Below are 20,835 nucleotides of genomic sequence, written 5' to 3' on the forward strand. Positions count from 1 at the left end.
TCCCTGCTTGTTATGTGGTGCCCCTTTCAGTGACCATTGTGTTCATATTTCCCTTAGGTTTTCCTTCTCAGAATATGCTATAAAAGAGATTGATGTGGTCAGCTCTCTTTTCTCCTGTTTGTCTAGGGAATTCTTGACACAATAACAAATAAATAAATAAATAGTTCTTTATTCTTGTGTTATGCCTATGTTATTTCTGCCTTCCTTTCTGAATATCTTTACAAGCAAAATGGCTATTGAATTCACAGGGAGTTTAAGGATTTCCTATAAATTCGTGTCCTTTGCTACCAGCTATTCCTTGAAGCGTTTATTCTTATAGGCATTTTACTATTCTTGAGTGCTTTTTGGGTTTTGAGCTATATGTTAAGATATAGCTAATAACGAGATAGAGAATTTCCATTAAGCTAAAAACTGTCATTCTCTAATGACCAGCATTTGCTTTCAAGTCCTAATGTAACTGCTGTCTTGCCAGCTTGCACTGTTTTTTCTTTTGGCTTGTGTGCTACTGCCAGCATGTCACCTCTTAAGTTCCTTGTTCTTATTCTGTAAAGCCCTGCTGTACATTGTAATACTGGTAAGAGATCAAACCAGGAGGTGCGTTAATGGGTAAAATTCCCATTAGTTTCTTAAGGGTCTTTTTCTCACTGAGGTTCTTTGGGAACTTCTGTGGGAACTGATGAAAGGCTGAAAATGAAAATGCTGCTGTTTGCCCTAGACCTTTACCCCTATGCAAATCTCAAGCCAGAAATGTTATTCCAAAGATTTCTGAATGCTACATTTGCAAAGCATGTGGGTAGAGTTTGTGGTGCAGTGTTCAACTTAACATTCAAGATCATTACTTCGTGAGATGCTGTTCAGCACTGCTAATACTATTAGCTGGCAGATTTGGTTTGCATTGACTCTTATATAAGGTTCTTCAAGCAGGCAACAATTAAAGTGCATTTCCCATTAGTCAGACAGTTTCTAAGCACCAACTGGAAATTCACTTGAACTATTAAATAATACTGACAGTCATTTGACTATCACATAAAAATCACAAAAGTACTGTCTGACCATATCTTAATGAGTGATTAATCCCACATTCCTTCCTGAATCTTAAAGATTGCTCCATCCAAACAGTGAGTGTTCAGCTTACTAGACATTCTGTATCAGAGGATTTGCTGAAAGTTTTTCCTGAGTACTTCAAAAGGAAAACATGAAATATAGACTCTCGTATAAGTAGGCTGGAAAAAAAATAGTTATTTACAGCATTTGTATTTCCAAACAGAATTCTCAGTTGTATGTTTCCTCTGAGCTGGAAAGTGCAGGCAGTTTCTAACAAAGCTCTTATAAGAATTTTGGAAGGTTTTGGGGGGGAAGGAAGGGGAAAGTTGGCAATAGTTAATTTTTACTGGTTAGTGGAGGAAGCCAGCTCCTTCTGCTTCACAGTGTGAGATTACGTGCTGGACCCCAAGCGTGACAGGAACTAGATTCATCCTGGCACACACCAGTAGTCTTAGAAAAAGATATTTATATGGAAGGAAACACTTTATATTTTGTCAGTAGTGATAAAACATGGCCCTATTTAGTCTTTGAGATGTAGCCTGTACCCTATGCATTCTGATTCTGTAGTATTTGCACTACTGTTAATTCTTTTGACTTTCACAAAAGGTACTTCAGACATCCCCATTGCTTCAAAAAAGCACTTCTTATTATTTTGTGGTTATTTAGTTTTGGACCAAGGGGATTGCAGCTGCCAGCTCTTGTCCCGTGGAAGTTGACTTTGGAAAGCTGCCTGTTCTGCAGGCGGCTTCATCTATTTAATTTATCAAAGACACCAAAGAAAGTAACAGGCACCATGGGTTCTTGTAAATAACAGAGCATAGTTGTTCCTTCTTCTAGGTGGTGAGTTTGACCAGATGTTCACCAGCTTGCCACTGAAGGGTTCCCTAACAAAGCTGGCTGTGAACTGGTGCAAGAATTCTCAAGAGTATTTATCCTGCTCTCTGCTCCAGAGCTTCATCTCCATGTTGAGCCCTCCCCTGTGGATGGTTCAGAGCAATAAATAGCCCATGTCCCTCTGGAAATGGTTTGAAAGATGGATGCAGGGAGAGACTCAGCTTCCCAGAGGAACCCGAGCATCTCTGTGTGTGCAATGTGAATAACAAACACTATAACCCAGGAGGTGAGCGTGCACCCAGACTGCAATGTCTCCAGCCTTGAGACATTGATTTGCAGTGAGCTGCTGTGTACTTTGCTCCTATGAGAACTACTGAGGAGCTAAGAAGGGCACCAAGAAATCTTTGCCTTATACTAATCTCATCCTAATTTAGTGTTGGGGTGCTGCACAGCTGCTTCTCTGGAGGACTGGGAAATACACTTGCTACCCAGTGCATAGAAGTCAGAGGTACTGTTGTCCAGCTATGCCCACTTCTTAACTCTACAGGTGTTTATTTCTTCAAGTGTAGTCAAACAAGTAGTCATGAGAAAGGTTCTTCTTCCCTGCTGGTCTCACAAGGAGAGCCTTGGGACTGTTTCCAATAGCTAGGTTTTTGCTTCAACCCTTGAGGCTGGTGAACTGAGGACGCTGACAATAATCGTTATATTCCTGGGGCATCTGAATGGTAAGGATACCTGGCTGTGACTGATTGTCTTTCCAGGGAATGCCTGAAGCTCCCCAAGGGAGTCTCATTTTCCACTCCTTGATTCTTGGTATTTGTTGCTTGCCAGGATGTTTTGAGATTAATAGCGTGCAGATAGGGTTAGAAGTGAATGCAAATATGATAATGATGAGGATGGTAGGAGCAGAGGTAAAAGAAATTCTGTGCAACCACTATTGGTCAAAGAAATCAAGTTTTTCAGAAGGCGAGAGACAGGCTTCTACATGGAAAACCCTGAACAACCTTTCAGTCTGTAGGAAGAAAATCAGGAGTCTGAAGAGGAGTCAGGAACTGGATTTAATTCTTTGGAGCACCCCAGCTTTAACCAACAAAGCCATGTTTCCCTAATGGATTCGAGTAAGTGTTGATGATCTAAGAAGCCTATGTGGACCCTTCTGACACAGTGGGACAGCCTTTGGCTTCTCAGGGAATACAGAACACGGATCTCTGCTCTCTCTGATCTGAGTCTGTGATCATTTGGGAAGCCTCTTGTCCCTTGGGGTCTGGTCTCACACAGGCAACCAATTCCGGGGCTGCAGCTTTAGTAACATGTAAGAAACTCCTGTTATTTCCCAGCAGTGGAAACCAAGAGGCCTCTGGGGCTCACAGCAATTTCATCAGCTTTTGATGAAGCGGACATTGTGGTTAAAGAGCATATAGGTGTGTGGTGTCATGCAGGAAACGTGAGCACAGTAGAAGCTGTTAGCTGTGGTAAATGTCTAAATGGCTTTGTCTCTGATTAAAATAGAAAAAGTGGCTGTTACATAGAATCAGTGGTAACAACTGGCCTGAAGCAATGCTGTGAGATGTATAGCATGCTGTGAATTTTTCTCATTTTGTTTTTCATTTTCTTATTTTATTTTGGCCTGTGGAATGTAATGAAGAAAATGCATGAATGTCATGTTTCCTTTGGCCATCTTGTCTTCTCCTTATTAAACTCACACCTCATCATACCTCCTTCTAACATCTCCCTATACTAAAAATTCACATACTGCATGTCCACAGTTTGGCCTTGTCAGATAAGGAAGACTGCTGGGTTTGACTGGTCACATTTGATTAATTCAGATAGCCATGAAGACTCAGATGGCCATAAAATGTTGCTATTAGTCATGGCCATTTGGGAAAGATCACCCAGTCATGGAAGATACTACAGAATGCTTTAGTGGTCATAATGAAACAGATGTAATTGCTTTGTTTACGCCTATAAAGTGTTTTGCTTTTTATTAAAGGAGATATTTCACTGACATCTTAACACTTCAAGGGGAAATTAAATACAAGAAGTGGGGGGCTGGTTTTATTTTTTGTAATGGAGGTATATTCTGGAAATAAGGCTTTTAATGGTTTTTATGATGAAATATTCCCCATTAGGATCTTTCCTCATGTGGATCTCCTTTCAGTGACACAGGTGAAGATGCTGCACTCATAATTTAAAATAAATTAAGCCCATACATTTGGTTGCTGGTAAATTGCCAGAACCATGCTTGGTTGGACAAGCTTTGGTCACTGCTGTGCTACAGGATGTATTGTGGTTTCCCTTTGCACATTAAACCTTAATGCTCCTATCAAAAAATAATTTGATTGGAAAATTAAGAATTGGCTGTTATGGCTTGTACCTTCCTGGAAGAGGGAATTAGAACTGAACTGTTTTGTCCCTTTCTTCAGAACAAAAAGAATAAGCATTAGCATGTTCTGATAAGAAAGTAAGCATTCCTGCTAAATAAACTTTTGTTATGAATTCATGTTTAATAAGAAAGCACATAAGAAGCAAAACAGAACAATCTGTTGTTACTTAACACAACAAATACTGTTGAGATACAAATACAGTTAAGTTTTCCTGGTAACTAGGCAACAGAAGAAAATACCACTTATCTGAATTGCTGTTTATTCTACTGTTTTTTAGCTCTTCAATTGTGATTTTTTATTCTACTCACCTCAAACACAAAAGGAGCAATTGTTCATGGTATGGCTAAATTGTTTAATGTACTGTTTGATACCAGGGCAAATTAGACATCAGAATAAGCATCTCGGATTGCTGCAGCTAGCCATTAATGGTTTTTGATCTTCTCACAAATGTTTCAGTAGATTATGTAACATAAGCAAATGTCCTCTACTGATTTAGGCAATTGTAATAAATATGGACTACATGAGGCATGAAATCAGATCACTTCCATTTTTTCCAAAGAATGCAAATAGCTTCTCATTCATGTGTATCATCCTAAGGACTTTTTAGATGAAACACATGGTAGCAATATAATCTTTGACACTTCTAAACTGAAGGCTTTTTTTCCAGAGCTGTGTGTATTGCCATCAGATGGATGGTTTCATTAACGTCAAAATCTGTAACAAGAAGAGCTCAGAGCCATAACCAGACTGGGTTTGCATATGGCATTATGGTTGTGTGTGGCCATGCTTGCCCACACCTTCTAAACGAAGAGCTACTGAATATAACTGTTCTTAATCTCAATTTCTAGCTAAAGATGTGCAATAAAATGTGCAGCTGGAAGAAAGGAAGTGAAGACAAATGGCAAAATTTGGGGTTGGAAGCCCAGAGGAGCTCAACAGACTGAAAGACATTGATGAAGCCAAAGCATGGGCAATGAAATCAGTTCTGCACTCAAGTGAGCAGCTCCACAAGAAATCAGGACTTGGTTTTCCTGCTCAGTTCTCTTTTCTAGAATAACTGAGATCTGAGGAACTGCCTCCTGTTTGCAAAGTATTTGGGAGGTTTCTTTGCCTTGTACTGGAGCAAGAGCTGAGGAAGTATTATCAGGATAGGAGTATTCAAGACAAAAACATTCCTTAAAAAAAGAGAGAAAGAAGGGAAAAAAATTCTTCAAATCAGATAAGGGCAATTCATTCCCATTACTGGCTTAGAGAACCACACCTGGTTTTGAGTTTGAGTGAATGCTGTACCTCGCTCTCAGAGGAAGGTATTGGATTGGTTAGCTGCCAGTTCTTGGGCTGTGAATCCTGTAAGATTATTTACATGCATCCCAGTTAGTTAATCAACTACTGTTTGTAAAGCCCTTTAAACTTGGAAAGCACTCTTATAAATATTTGGTATTATCCTATAATTACACTACCACATCTCAATTAAATGCACAATTGGGCATGCTTTAATTATGCAATTAAAATATCACTAGATGTATTTTAAATGTAGAGGACGACTCAAGTTTAGCACGGAAACCTGGAGCAAAATGAGAATTTTGATTTTTGAAACTCTGGAGAGCCGCTTTCTAATGAGAATGAATGGATCTATCTCTAGTACAGAATTTTTTCCACAGCTACAAATGTAGGTGACTTTTTCCTTCTGTTTGGCTTTCATCATGAACACTTTTTGTAGGCAGCATAGGGATTATCCTGCTTTTTTTTTTTTTTTTTGCTTTTGACTTTACTACCTTCCTTCATTAATATAATGGAAAAAGAATGTCATTCAAGATCTTGTCCCAGATATAAATCATAACCCTGAAGTCAGTGGAATGCATAGCATGTCTTGTGGTTGATATACTGAAATAAATTGAAGCAATTAAACGCTGAAGCATGCTCTATTTCCTCCTGATATAAAAATTCTCAAAGAACAATACATATGTTGCTATCTGATTACTAGGAATATAGGAAGTATTACTTCCTACTCCCTTCTTTTTATGCTGAGTAGGAAGCTTATTTATATCACTGTTGACAAACTGAGCAGTGGTCTGGCTTCAGAAAAAGAAAAGGAAAAGAATTTAAAAGATCTGATATCACTTTCTGGTAGTTTTTTTCAGTCTTCGAACTTTTTCTAGCTTTAGGAAACTCTGTTACTTAAGATTTTCTCTGCAAACATAAGTCTCCTTTAATGAAATAAGAAACATTGATGGACTATCTTGACTTCTTACCAGATGAAGTTGTACTTCCTTAGATGGCAGTATTGTTGCCATAGTTCTCATTCTTTGTTTCTCCTTCTAGTGCCCAAACTCTCAATCACTTCTTGTCATTTATTTTCATGTCAATTAAATGCTTTTCGGGGAAATGAGTAGACAGTTTTTGTCTATTTGTAGGGAACTGCATATGGCTGAAGTTAAGATATAATCTTATATTATATTATATATTATATCTTATATATAATCTTAAGATTATATCTTAAGATATAATCACCACCGAAAATAACACACCTGAAACTTCATGTTTGAGCAGTGTGCTCCACAGTGAACCTAAAAGAGTTTCAAAGCCAGAGCTGTCATGAATCCTTCCTATATCTTGCTTGAGCTCAGGAGAAATGTGAGCTGCGCTAGAATGATACCAGATGACCAGTAAGAGAACAACTCTTCAGGGTGCGAGCTGCCTCTGAGTGTGTCTGCATAGCATTTATAGCATTTGCTGACAATAGGACTTCAGTAACAGTATCTAAGATGCAATTACATAATGCGTATATATATAATAGAATGTGTCATTATTGCAGTGATAAACTATATTTGGAAACCACAACAAGAAAAAGAAATTTCTTTTTTAAAATTTAACCGTGGGTATGAAATGTCTTTGATATATGAAGCATTTTATGAAACCGTCTTTTTACTTTAATAACTGCTAATTTGCACACATAACATCAATTGCTGGTGCAATTAATTGTGGATGCAAATGAGGATGTTTAGCTGTCTAATCACCTGATTGTGCCTATAAATCAGTGACAGTAATTATGTGTGTAGATGCTCATTTTAGCCTGCAATTAATTTGGCCAAAATTGATAGGACAGAAATAAACACCCTGGGCTGAAATTTTGTCCCTAGTGTGTAAAAAGAGAAAGTATCTTCTTCCTCTGCCTCTTGTCTAAATTGTAGAGAGTAAAGTAGACAAAGAGCAATGACTCCCCAGTTCCCAATAACTCACTGCCAATGTTTCACAATAAAGTGCAATGGGAGAGGAAATATTTCCATAAGGGTTCATTAATCACAACATATTTGCCATGCACAACCACTCTGCAGAGCAGGTGAAGAACCCTAAGGGATGTTGCCTGGCGCAGCGTGTCATTTTCCTAATAGGAAAAGTATTTTTTGCACAAATGCTGTAAAACTGAAGTTGCAGATGGCTCCATTGGCAGGGTTAGAGCCTCCTGGCACAACCTTCTGCAGACAAAGCTACTTTAGATATTTATAGCAAGGGTCAGGGATATCTCAAAAGAAGGATGCTGAAGAGGCTGTCTGCCCCACTAAGTGCACTATTCCCAGGTGTGCCCCTTGGAAAGACATGTGAGTCAGGACGAAACAAAACAAACAACCCACAAAACACAACCCGCAGGATAGCATGTGAGTCTTGCTTGTCCCTGTTGTGATGAAGGACTCTAAAGACCTAGGAACAACTAAATCAATTGCAACCAAAAACTTAAGTGTTGAAAGGAATCCGCTAGCAAAATTGTACTAAATAAATAAATAAATAAATAAAAGATATTTTACAGTTCAGAGTCACCTGATGAAGTTTTAATTTAAATGTGATTTTTATGTTTTTTGCTTTTCTATTGCTGTGTGATGTGAGTTGTCAGCAGAAGTGATGCTGGCTCAGATATGAGCTCTGTGCTGCTCCCTGGTTTTGTTTGACATATATTCCTGAGTGAGGCTGGTGCTCTGATGTGTATCTTGGGTACAAGAGTATGTTGGGTGCAAATACAGAGTTCATTCTCTGCTAGGGCAGCTGAACCCTGGGCTCTTCTGACAGTCAGAGAACTTGCATTGACAGAAGGTACTTCTGGAGTTAGAACTGATTAGAAGAGGAACAAAAGGTTACATGCAGCTGATACATATGGTCCTCACAGTTCACTGTGCTCTACTAGTTATGAAAAGGATTTTATGATGAAAGCATATGAGAAGAAGGAAAAATGCTGGAATGCTGTATCTCAACCAGCTGAAACATTCCATATCAGAAATTGTTAAAATTTGTTAAATATGTCCTCATTAGAAAAATTAAAAAGGCTGTGAAAATATATTTAAAAGATCAAAATATCATAAGAAGCTATTTCAGGCCCACAATGTGAGAGATTCAGAGGGAGAAAGAGAACAAGGGATCCAATTCATTTAGTAGACCAACAGGGCACACCAGTAGGATAGGGTGCAAGACAGTATCTTAATCTTGAAAACTTTTCATTAAGTTAGACTGTTTTTTTGGCTAGCTTCAATTCGTACTAAGCCATAGTTGTAGGAGTCAGATTTTCTGACAGAATAACAAGATCAAAAGCCTCATATGATGCAGATTTTCCTTCAGTTCCTTTCAAAGCAAGGTGTACTACCCTACACCTGGCAGGTGAGAGGAGAGCAGACCAGAGGCCACGTAGTGTAAACACTGCCCTGTGTCAGAGGAGATCACAGCAGACTCTTCAGGAGTCATGGAAAGCATCTCAGCAGTCAGGAGGCATTGCTGTCATAGGATATACCTTGCTTTCTAAAACAGAACGTTGTTGGTATCCACTGGAATCTGTGTTGTTTGCTGATGGCCAGATATTCGCCCCACCAGAGCTGACACATACTTTCTGCCCATTAGAAGGCTGAAATGCCCTCTCCTATGAAGGGAAAGGCTGAGGGGTTTGGGAAGAGAAGTCTCTGTGGAGACCTCGCTGTGGACTGTCGGTATTTGGAGGGAGCTTATAAACCTGAAGAAGACCTGACTTTACCACCAATCTGATAGTGATATTGACAAAGGGGGGAATGCTTTAAACCTAAAAGAAGGGGACATTAAAGTTAGCGATGTTTAGTTGGACAATTCGTTACTCGAGGCCGGATAGGCATTGTGCATCACGACTTGCTCAGACGATAGCTTACTGGTTGTCCATGCCTGGAGGTGTTCAAGGCCAGGTTGGATGGCGTCTGAGCACCCTGATCCAGTGGCTAACAGCCCTGTCCATGGCATTCTATAATCCTAGGATTATATGATTCTACAACTCATTATTTCCCTTATCTGCCAATTACAACCATGAGAATGTTGGGCTCCTGCTGGTGCTCCCTGCTGCTGCACAGAAGCAGTCATAGTGAGTTAGTTCCCATCACCAAGGCGACTCACAGCTAGATCTTCACTCCTCCAAAAATAGGAACCGTCACTGATAGATCTTCTGTCCTTCTAAAATAGTCAGTCTGTGAGAAAAATCTTTATGCATTTTGCTGTATCTGAAACATTGTATAGTAAACTCTGGACCTGTGGAGAATCAGGAGCTCATCCATAGCAAGGCTTGGCCTTGGTGGTCTTCCAAGTTCATGTAGAGGTCCACAGAAATGGGCTCCGTTCTTTGCAAGTTTCTGAGTAGAGGCCATCACAAAATCAGTTTTTTTTCCCCCACCATTATTTGAAAAAGCTTCAAGGGAGACCATATAGTCAATATTCCCCATAACACGTTTCTTTACAGAAAACTGGGTCTGTGAAAGGAGTACTATTTAACAAATGTATATATATAGTGCTAAGCTTTTTGAGCAGTTTTATAAAGGCAAATCTTTTTCTCAGTTTAGTTTACTATTAACACATCAACTATTATAAACTGCAATATCATATTCCTTTTAAATAAACGTTCAGAACATAGAAGTACATTGGGAAAATGTAGGTTATTTTTGAGCGAAACTGCTACCTGTAAAATATCATACTGCGATTCTATAATTTATCTCTTTTATTTCCAGGTATTTCCACACTATATACTTGGGTATCCGGAGTCGACAGAGTGGAGAGAATGACAGATGGCGGTTTTATTGGAAAATGGTGTATGAATATGCAGATGTGAGTATGCTGCATTTGCTAGCCACGTTTCTGGAAAGTGCACCACAGCTGGTCCTGCAGCTCTGTATTGTTGTACAGACTCGTACACTCCAGGCCCTCCAAGGTAGGAGTTCGTTTCATCTACTTGCTTTTAACGTGTTAGCAAGATGCAGTTCCTGTACATGCATATTTATGCACATTTCAAACTGCTGTGTGCCTCATACTCCTTTCATAAGAGAGCGTCTTGCCTACTAACAGCCATTAAGCTGTTAACTATGACTTTGTCAAGAAAGCCTGTACTGGTGGTGTTGTTTTGTTTTGTTTTTTTACATTTCTTATTGCCTTGAGTTGTGGGTAGGATTTACAGTGCTTTGCTTTCTATGCAGTCTTATAGTAGAAGAGCTCTTCTGATTATCCACTAGAACAATGTTAAAACTGCATCACTCAAGGTACTGTTCTCCCTGTGCTTTTTCTTGTGAACCTCTAAAAGGCTCCAAACTCTAGAAGTGACTATCATATGGTATTATGCAAAACGGAAGATGATACAGAAGAAAGCAGATATTCTGTGAAGAAAATGTTGGTGTCTGTGGAATAAGTATCCAGCAGTAGTCAGCCATGTTTATCTGAAATAATACAAGTCAGCTGCTGAGCATTATGAGAGCATTAATTCCTTCAAGATATGGGTTTCTTCCCAAGGCTGATGCCTTAAGCAAGCATGATTAATTCTTTCAAATGGTAAATGCATGCACATGCCCTTTCACAAGGCTTGTCAATCAGCGATACAGATATAGAAATACCTCCTTCTCTGCTTCTTTTCTGATTGAACCTTGGGGTATCTGACAGCTTGTCTTTCATAATGTACTAATGTTTTGTTTTATGGCTGCATGTGGGCAGAAATCATTGGCAAGTGAGTAAGAACTTGGGATCCAGAAGGTAACACAAATATCATGAGAGACTGAAGAGTAGAAAGGAGGAAGGACAGAGGACGGAAAGTGCCTCTGTACTGGACAGAACTGCTGCAGCACCTTGCTCCAGGAAGTTCTTCATCTTGTTAGTTCATTGAGAGTAACATGAAGTGAGAATGATTAGGTGAAAAGGAACTGGGAATAAAATAGGTGACTGTGAAAACCTTGATCCTGGGCAGTTTCCTGTGGATAAATCAGACTTTTTCATTTATTCCTCTTTGAACTGATGTCTAATACAGGCTGTCCTTCTTCCTGTGTGGGGTTTTTGTGTTTTTTTTCTTTTTTGGTTTTGTTTCTTTAGATCTAAAACTCTGTCACCTTAAGGGGGAAAGAAAGCCAGTGTTTCTACTTTAATTAGTTGGTGTTCTGTACAAACAGGGTTGCCTAAGCACTTCTTACAGCTATTTCTCAAAATGATGCTGCCCAACACCAAGTCCAAATTGTTATTGTTCAGGAGACTGCATTATTACTTCAAGAAACTTTGGCCCTCCAGAAAAAAGAGACTCCAGAGAGAGGGTCAGGAGAAGAACATAGCAAGAATACTGTCTGGTCAGCTGTAATTGAGGTATCTTCATAAACTATTAATACAGAAGGTCTTTCACTCTCATTTTTGTGCAGTAACAGATCTATGAGAAGTGTGGTAGGTGAGTAGGCACTAAGCTTGTGATGTACTATGTAAGTGGTTTTTAATTAGAGAAAACCCGGGATACTTCAATTTAGAAAGCAAAGATCATTCCTGAAAGCTAAAGTCAACTCTGAAATGTGTGTATCGGAAGCCAGAAAGGTATAAAACTAAAATTATTTATTTCAGCTGAGAAGGCTGAAAATATTTACTGATTCTCTTTTCCCCTGTTCTCTTCCATCATTGAAGGAGAAAAGGTTCTATTTTAAAAAACTAAAAAAATTAAACAAGTTTCCAGCATTTTCTTAAACAGCAGTACCGTTATATTCTCCTGGTGAAAGTTAACAAATTTTAGTACATTGCCAGCTGTGAAATCCTTTCTTTTGAAGAAATGTTGAAGATAATGCATTGTACAGTAGGATGGTAGATTTGCTGTGAGGTTGTATAAGGAGAGCATAAATTTGCTCTTGCTTCAGCTACGTGTTTAAAAAGGCATAGCCACACCATGCACACTTCAGCTCCTTGTCCACTCACTGAGCCTGATACAAACATTCCTAACATGAATCAATAAAGAGAGGTTTGGATCGATTTTCTTTGTTTAGAGAATAGTGTTTGGCTTTTGTTATTGCTTCTTTAGCCTTCTCACCCATAGAAATGAACTATCATGATAATTGGTAAGTGCCAAGATCACTTGTTCACCTCCTTGAGAGTATGCTTCCATCACAAACCACAAATATGACATGGGGATTGAATGATACTGGAAATGCCTTGGTGTCTAAACAGAGTATTTTTAAAATCAAGCCATTAATGACCGCAGGAGAAACTGTTAAATATTTTATTTATGAAATCACATTTATTCCCTTCAGAATGCACCAAAATAGCATAATTTTCAGAAGGACAATACAGGATGACTGCAGATTTCCCTCTTTGGTTAAGAGTGTTGAATAGGTATGTTTGACTGTTTCTGTCAGTCATTAAGCCCTGCTAATCAAGATAAAAATACATACAGGTATGTGCGTAAGTCATAGAATTATAAAATGGCCTGGGTTGAAAAAGACCACAGTGATCATCCAGTTTCAACCCCCCTGCTATGTGCAGGGTTGCCAACCACCAGACCAGGCTGCCCAGAGCCACATCCAGCCTGGCCTTGAATGCCTCCAGGGATGGGACATCCACAGCCTCCTTGGGCAACCTGTTCCAGTGCGTCACCACCCTCTGTGTGGAAAACTTCCACCTAATATGCAACCTAAACCTCCCCTGTCATAGTTTAAAACCATTCCCCTTTGTCCAATCAGTATCAACTCAGGTAAGCAGTTGTTCACCTTCCTGTTTATACACTCCCTTCAAGTACTGGAATGCCACAATGAGGTCTCCATGGAGCCTTCTCTTCTCCAAGCTAAACAAGCCCAGTTCCCTCAATTTTTCCATATAGGACAGGTGCTCCTGCCCTCTGATCATCTTAGTGGCCCTTGATCTTAGGAAGATCAAGAAGAACACTGCACAGTGCATGTGAAACCCTCCCTCTTCAGTTTTTCTTACATTGCAGTGAGGGTCATTTCAAAAGCCAAGGGGATGCACCACGAGGTGCACTTGCATGGACACACTAAGCATGAATAAAAAAAACTTCTATTAAGGGCAGTATACCACTGTACCATGACTGCTGCTGCAGTGCATTGCTTAGGCCAGAGGCTGTCATGAAGGGATGGCTTCTCTTTCACGCTGGTATCCAGGGAAGTCTGAGTATTGATAGAATGGTATCAAATTCTCCTACTTATTATTTCAATTCTGATTCTTTAAGATTTCATCAAAACTTTCAAAATTAGAGGCAATGGTCTGTCTTATTCTGCCTGCTATCAGCAGCCAGATCTGTCCCACAGAGGAAGGAGTGAAATGCATTATATGGGAGACAGATAATTTCTTAGCACTAATTTTTCAAGTTAGATGACTTCATTATGATGCTGGGCTAAGTGGAGCTCTGCTAACCTCTCCTTTATTTTACTTATTGCCTCCATCTTTTTCACTCTGGTCCTTTGTGTTTGAAGAAATATCTTCTGTCTAGCAGAAGGGCATAGTAAATAATAATTTCTCAGTCTTTTCCTTGTGGGAGTCTGTTCCCCTTCCTTTTGCTTCATGTGCTCTGTGCATAGCACTCCCACAGCAGTTTCTCTGCTGAGCCAGCAGCACCTCCAAATTGCATTGCTTTCTCTCTCTCTCTCTCTCTCTCTTAATTATTCTGTAGAAAAGTAATCTAAGAAGCTTTATGGTGGGAGTCAGTAGCTGCAACAGCCTTATTCTTGGTGAGGAATGAGGCAGCTCTGCATGTGTGGGGGGCAGTCGCAGAAAGTCCACTGAAACAACTGATGTTCATCCTACATCCATTTGCATAAGTACGTAGATGTGGACTGAAGTGTCTAAAGTTGCTTGCAGATGAGATAGCTCAGCTGCTAGATAGAGTCTAAGAGTAATATCCCAGAGATCAGGAGGAGCTAAACAATCTCACTGCAGGCCTACCTGAGATTCCATGTAGACCTGGGTACTTTGCTCCACGTTTTCAGTTCTGTTCCCAGGGCTGGGCAACCAGGTCCTTCACTGCACCTTTGGTTTTTCAAGTCACAGAGAGCTGAAATACCAAAGCTGAAAGTTCTTGGATAATGGAATTGCCCAATAAATTAATTAGACTATACATAATTCCCTTTAAAATGCACCCATCTTTCAAGCTTCTTAATAAACAACCAGTATCTTCATGCTTTTCAAAATGAACTACCGCAGACTGTCTAGAGAGTGAGATCAGTCTAAAGGCCATCACTCTTTTCTTTGTTTGGATCTCTGGACATTCATCATAATGACCACACACCACAACATTTGCTGTATTGGCTTGACAGATCCATGGGTTGACAGAAAAATTGACAGACCTGGATTGGCAAACTGTCTTAAGGAGTTATTCTGCCACCACTTTAGGTCAACCTGCCTGCAGGATGCAATTATAAATCTTCAGTTTAACGATGGAAAGTCCTGCATGGCATTTCACACAAGTTGTGTGATCATATCACTGTCATTCTCATGGCTGCACACTGGTGGACCCCACTCAGGCACTTTTCCCCACTGTTTGCTTGTTTAGGTCTAAGTAGGGTGCAGCTGGACTCTCTGGGGCTGAAATGTTCCACTCAGCTCATAGAGGTTACACAGTGTCATGTGGGTCAGTCCCTTCCCATGTCACCTCATTTTGGAATCTCTCCCTCAGACTGACAAACATCCTTGGGCCTTTTCCTTTTATTTCCTTGGGTTTCCCTATTATGCCACTTGATTTTGGAAAGACTCTCTATCTTAAAATATGTGAACATAAGCAAACATATAAGCCTGTTGACTGCCTGGTTGGAACTCCTATGTGTTAGCAGAGTTACTGTCATCTTATTCAAGGGCATGGTGTTCTAGCTACTCATAGATGAACAGATGATAGACAAGATTCCTCTCTGCATTTATCACAGACTTCTTTATTTATGCTGTATTAATTAAAGCATTGTTTAAATTATAGATTAGTTTCTCATTCCTGTTTACTGCATATTACTGCAAATTATGCTCGCTAGTCAGCGCTTAACTATTCTTTTTCTCCATCAGCCCCTGGGGGCTTGTTCTGGCTTTTCCATACAGTTCTATTAATCAACGTCTCTATCAAAGTTTAATCAAAGTCTAATCAAAGTTCTTAAAATAGACTGACAGTACTGAAGAAGCAAAATGAGAAGTTCAGAACAATTAATAAATTAATCAAGTTTTGATAAAGTTGCCACACAATCACAGAGCCACTGAATTCTGCTGAAATTTTGTTTCCATGAGGTCTCACTGGCCATGGTGACATGGCTGATAGCTCCTAGTTTTATCTGGCTGAAGGAAATAACGTGTTAGGTCGCTCATTATAAAATCCTCTGAGAAAACTCACCTTTGTGCATCAGAAAATTTAAACTATTTTCACATAAGTGCAATGAACTGAAAGTCATTTAGGTTTTCTGGGTTAGGGGTTTTTTTTTTTTGGCTTTTTTTTTTTTTTTTTTTTTTTTTTTTTCTGATTTTTTTTTTTTTTTTGGTTTTTTTTAGGGCTGATGTGGGGTTTCTGTTCTTTTTTTGGGCTTCTTAAAATTATTTCTATTTATTTATTTATTTATTTATTTTTGTGAGGCCAGCACTATGTATTGTGTAGCTTCTCCTTTTTTTGTGACCTTCACAGCAATTCTGGATTACCGTGTAATGTGCTGTGTATATTTTCAGTGCTCTTTGGATAAAATAAAATTTAAAAAAAAAAAAAAAAAAAAGAATGTGGATGGAAATTCTTATCCAATTTGATGTGTATTTGTATGGAAATGAGGTTTAGCTCTTGAGTTCTGGGCAGGCTGCCATTGCTTTTCTCTCTGCTGTCAAGGTTCTGCACCACTACAATCCAGCACCTGAACTTCCCAAAGAAAAAGAAAAGCAGAGCAAGCAGTAGTCACAGAATCTGCCTGCAGCTTGGCAAAACAGATTTTCAGTGGCAAAGATGAATGAGCACGGTACACTTGGAGTAAAAGAATCATTGGCAAATGACTTAAACTGATCTATGTGCTCCCCTTGCAAGTCTTAAAATACTGTATTGCTATCATTAGGGTAGAACCATTGTATTAACTCATCCACGTTTCTGATAGAACAAGAGAGGTGTTCCTGAAAGCAATCATGTCATACAATGGACTTCGTAACCAGGTTAGAATCTTAAAACTACTTACATCTAGTTATATCTTTTGTTCCCAATATGCCACTTGCAAGTATAGTTCTCTGATAGAGACCTACTGCTTCTTTCCTGACTATTTAATTTCATCAGTAGTCTGTCCCTATTTATTCTTAAACTATCCATGATTTTATACATTATTTCCTACAGAAATGATGCATCTGTGATTATATAGTCCATTTGTTTTTCAGTCCTGACTTTTGAGAATTTCTGAGCCACTGGACTATTCCAATCAAATATAAAAGAACAGCTGACTTCTCAAGGATAATTATTTTTCTTTAAAATATTGTGGAAAAACAAAACAAAACAAAACAAAACAGCAGGTTAAAGAGGAATAAAAGACAAATGAGAGCCTCCACAGAGGGAAAAGTAGTCAGACCTCTGCTATTTCTCATTCTGATAGCACCAGCCATTCCAAGCAGGCATCCTTTCCAGACGAGCCATTGCCCTACTCTCCCCTACCCAATGGGACTATTGTGATAGACAGACCTAACTAGGGAATAGGACACTCATTTTCTTGATAATCTTCACAGACTCTGCCTTCACGAGTACCAGAATGGATTCACCATTGGGGAATACAGCTGACCAAGACTGTACAGAGAACTCCAGACTGTATTTTGCCAGTGCTCTCATCTTTTGTCTGGCAATATCTCACTAGAATTGTATTTCCATGTTAACTCAGACATTGCAGTTTAATCCAAGTTACTCCGATAAGTCTTCAATTACATTTAAAAAATTTTCTGGCAACTAAATGCATGTAATGCAATTTCATCTCTTTTTTTTGTTTGTTTTTCCAGTCTGCAAGGTACTTCTGACATTTCCATGTATCACTTTCATTTTCTAAGTTTATAATGTCTCCCAAAACCTTATTAGTATGTTACTTTTTAAAACCAAGGTCATTAAGAGGAATATTCAGTCAAGATTGGTTTCAAGTGTAATCGGTACTGACCCAATTAAAAGTAATCTGATTCCATTCTAAGAGTTTTTCAAAAGCATTTCAACACAATTCTGCAGTATCTTTCTTTACCTAGTTCATTTACCTGCCTCAGCTATTTCCTACTAATTCCAATCTGCTCTCCTCACACTCTGCCAGTAGTTTCCCACAAACTTGGTGATCTCTATTCTGCCAAATATTTGACAGATTAGATCCGCTACACTTTATTTGTTGAGATTCAAAGTTGTAAGAGAAAGATACCAAGTTACCTTCCATACTCTTGGGATCTACCTTGTTTTTGTAAATATACATTCACCTTCATCTTCAATTATTTTTTCTTTAAAAGCTGCTCTGAAGCTATGATATTTTGTATTGAAGCCTACATTATGGGTATGTTTTAGCCCAGAACTTGTGTGATGCACCACATTTCCTGTCGCATGGTACCAATCTTGAATGGATAGATTTATTCTGCTTCACACCAGAAGCAGTATTTCATACTACAGCTCCTTGGTGACCACAGAACAGTGATTTTCTAGCTCCAATAAGTGATAATGTGAAGCTTGGAAATTCTGCAGTAGCATAGATTAGCTTTCTGCTCTCATTTCCTAGTTGCCAGTTCTGTTTTTGATCCATTGCTTTAAGTGCCCTTATTGAAAATTGACCTTTAAGGAACCACTTTTATTGCTGATCATTCTTTTACCATTTCTATCTAGGCATTATTTTTGAGATGAGTTTGCATACAGATAGGTTTAGAGACTTTTTTTCCAGAAGTCTTCCCTTGGCAGGGTTTGAAGTTCCAGAAATTCTTCTAAATTTAGCCTTAAAGGAAAGCCAAATCTCCTCCACAGAGATGTCCTTAAACAAATAATTTCTTTGGCCTTCACTCATTTCTTTAAATTTCTTATGCACAGCCTGACCTACAGATCTATTTTTGTTTCTCTCTCCATTTTTGTTTCAATTTGGCTAGCACTCGTCTGAACCAATGCTATTTTTTTACAATTAGCTGTCCTGTAATAACCTCAAAACTTTATGTGGCTAGGTTTAGAAAGAAGCATCCCTGCTTTCTGTCAGAAAATCTGTCAGTTGTCACACTCCAGAATATCTGGGCTGTCTCCAGTAGCATTTGGTCTCCAGCTTGTACCTCAGAACTGAAGTCTCCCACAGTGAGTCAATTTTCTGCAGAATTTCTCCCTGTAATAACAATTTGCATATCTCTATCCATCACCAAATTTAACTCTGGAATTCTACAGCATACTAAAAGTATTTCTCTATCAACATCATGAATAAGAGAAGATCTGGCTCAAACTTCTTATTTTTTTTTTATTTTTTTTTTAATTGCTGTTCCTGGTGACTCTTGCTTACTGCATTTAGAACTGTATCCCAGGTATTCTGTTTAGTTCCTATTAAGCAATCGTAAAAAGATCACAAGGTCACATATTACTGGCATACCAGTATGAGTTTGTGATGTGATGCAGAAAATAATATTTGTGGAGCTTCACTGTCTATTAATCATTTTTACCATTCATTAAATCAGGAAAAAAATGAAGAGTATATCATGTAGGTCATTCTGAATCAATGGCAGTAAGGCATCATAACATGCCAGCATGAAATCTGCATGTGTCATTTTAATAGCAAAGATCATTAAGACAGTATTGGGAAGACTTAGTGTATATTTCAGTGCAACTCTTTTCATCTCCTTTCTTCTATCCTAGAAAAAATTTGCAGATACAGATGTCTCCAGTTTAGTTTCATAATCCTTTTGAAAGACATCAGTCAATCAACTGATTAGATATTAGATGGATGTAACGAGAGTTTACAAGGGTGGATGGTGATAGGACAAGGGGGAATGGTTTTAAATTATGGCAGGGGAGGTTTTGGTTAGGAACTAGAAGGAAGTTTTTCACACAGAGTGGTGATGCACTGGAACAGGTTGCCAAAGGAGGTTGTGGATGCCCCATCCCTAGAGGCATTCAAGGCCAGGCTGGATGTGGCTCTAGGCAGCCTGGCCTGGTGGTAGGTGGACCTGCCTTTGGCATGGGGGGTTGAAACTAGATGATTCAACCCAGGCCATTCTGTGATTCTGTGATTCTGTGTCATCTTCTCTCAAGTTAAAAAAAAAAATAAAAATCATATTTTTAAATTTTAAGATCAACTTTGTGCTCATGTTTTGTAGTAACTTAAAATCACTGTGCCAGTCTGGAAAGAAAGTCCCAAATGCCCCCACTGGCGTGACCATGCCAGTTTGCTGTGAGCTTTGTGGATCTTTGTGAGGCTCCAGACAGCCTGCTGAATTTCTGCTGGAGGGCAGGCCTGCTCTGCAGCACATCCCATTGACTGTTCCCTTCTGGTGAGTCCAGGCTAAAAGATCATTATGAACCTGGAGGTAAAATGATGAGAAATTCTTTATGGGACAACTGGGAGGAATGGGGAAAAAAATAAATTAAACAAAAAGGTAACTTTCACATCATCTACAGGTTTTAATTTTAATAGTGGTTCCTCACATCTGCTAAGATACACAGAGTGATAAAGACAGCCCAAGATAGCCCAAGTAGTGCATTCAGTTTCTGCAAGCGTGGTACATTGCCTACACACTGAATTTTATCTGTTGGGGAATGTCAGAAAGTTAGTGGCATATCCTTCTGCTCCCTTTATTTTGTGCTAAAAGAACATTTGCCAAGGAACAAATTCAGAGTTTCGTGCTTTGAGTTACTATATTTTCTATAACTTTTACTTTTGTTCATGGGTGAGGAAAGAAGTGAGGCATACTTGGCAATGAAAAAGCTTTCTTGTATCTAATATAGCAGTGAGAACTTTCAGTCATGATTGTTTCTTACCCAAAAACTGCACAATACTGCAAAGAATTAACCTGAATTCTTCATCATTCAGAGGCCTTTAAAAGTTCTTTCAGGGAAGCAGTGTGCACTAGCTTTACTCCAAATACATAGATCCAACATTTCCTCAGCTATTTCCCCGCTGGTCCATGAAAACCCTCTTTCTTATTTATTTTGTACATTTTGACCTACCTGCAAATTTGCTCATGTTACCAACATTTTGAAAGAGTAACCCTTTCTGTTGAGATTGATTTTAACTAAAAGTTCCATGTCAAAGTAGGACTGCATGCATTAAAATGTATCTAGTATGAAGTTCAAGTCTAGATGTGTACAGGATAGAATAGAGGCAATGAAGTCACCTGTGGAAATTAGTGTCTGTTAATGATTTGATGG

At 38.9% G+C, this 20,835-nt stretch overlaps 1 protein-coding gene across 1 annotated transcript in view; it reads left to right on the forward strand.

Annotated features, from left to right (window-relative positions):
• XKR4 (XK related 4) overlaps positions 1 to 20,835 on the forward strand; it is a 214,980-nt gene that overhangs the window by 122,426 nt on the left and 71,719 nt on the right. The window contains exon 2 of the mRNA XM_015855609.2: positions 10,265 to 10,464. Coding sequence (XP_015711095.1) covers positions 10,265 to 10,464 — 200 coding nt within the window. The remainder of the gene's footprint in view (positions 1 to 10,264; positions 10,465 to 20,835) is intronic.

The sequence above is a fragment of the Coturnix japonica genome, chromosome 2, assembly GCF_001577835.2.
Source record: "Coturnix japonica isolate 7356 chromosome 2, Coturnix japonica 2.1, whole genome shotgun sequence".
In the NCBI taxonomy this organism is placed as follows: domain Eukaryota; kingdom Metazoa; phylum Chordata; class Aves; order Galliformes; family Phasianidae; genus Coturnix; species Coturnix japonica.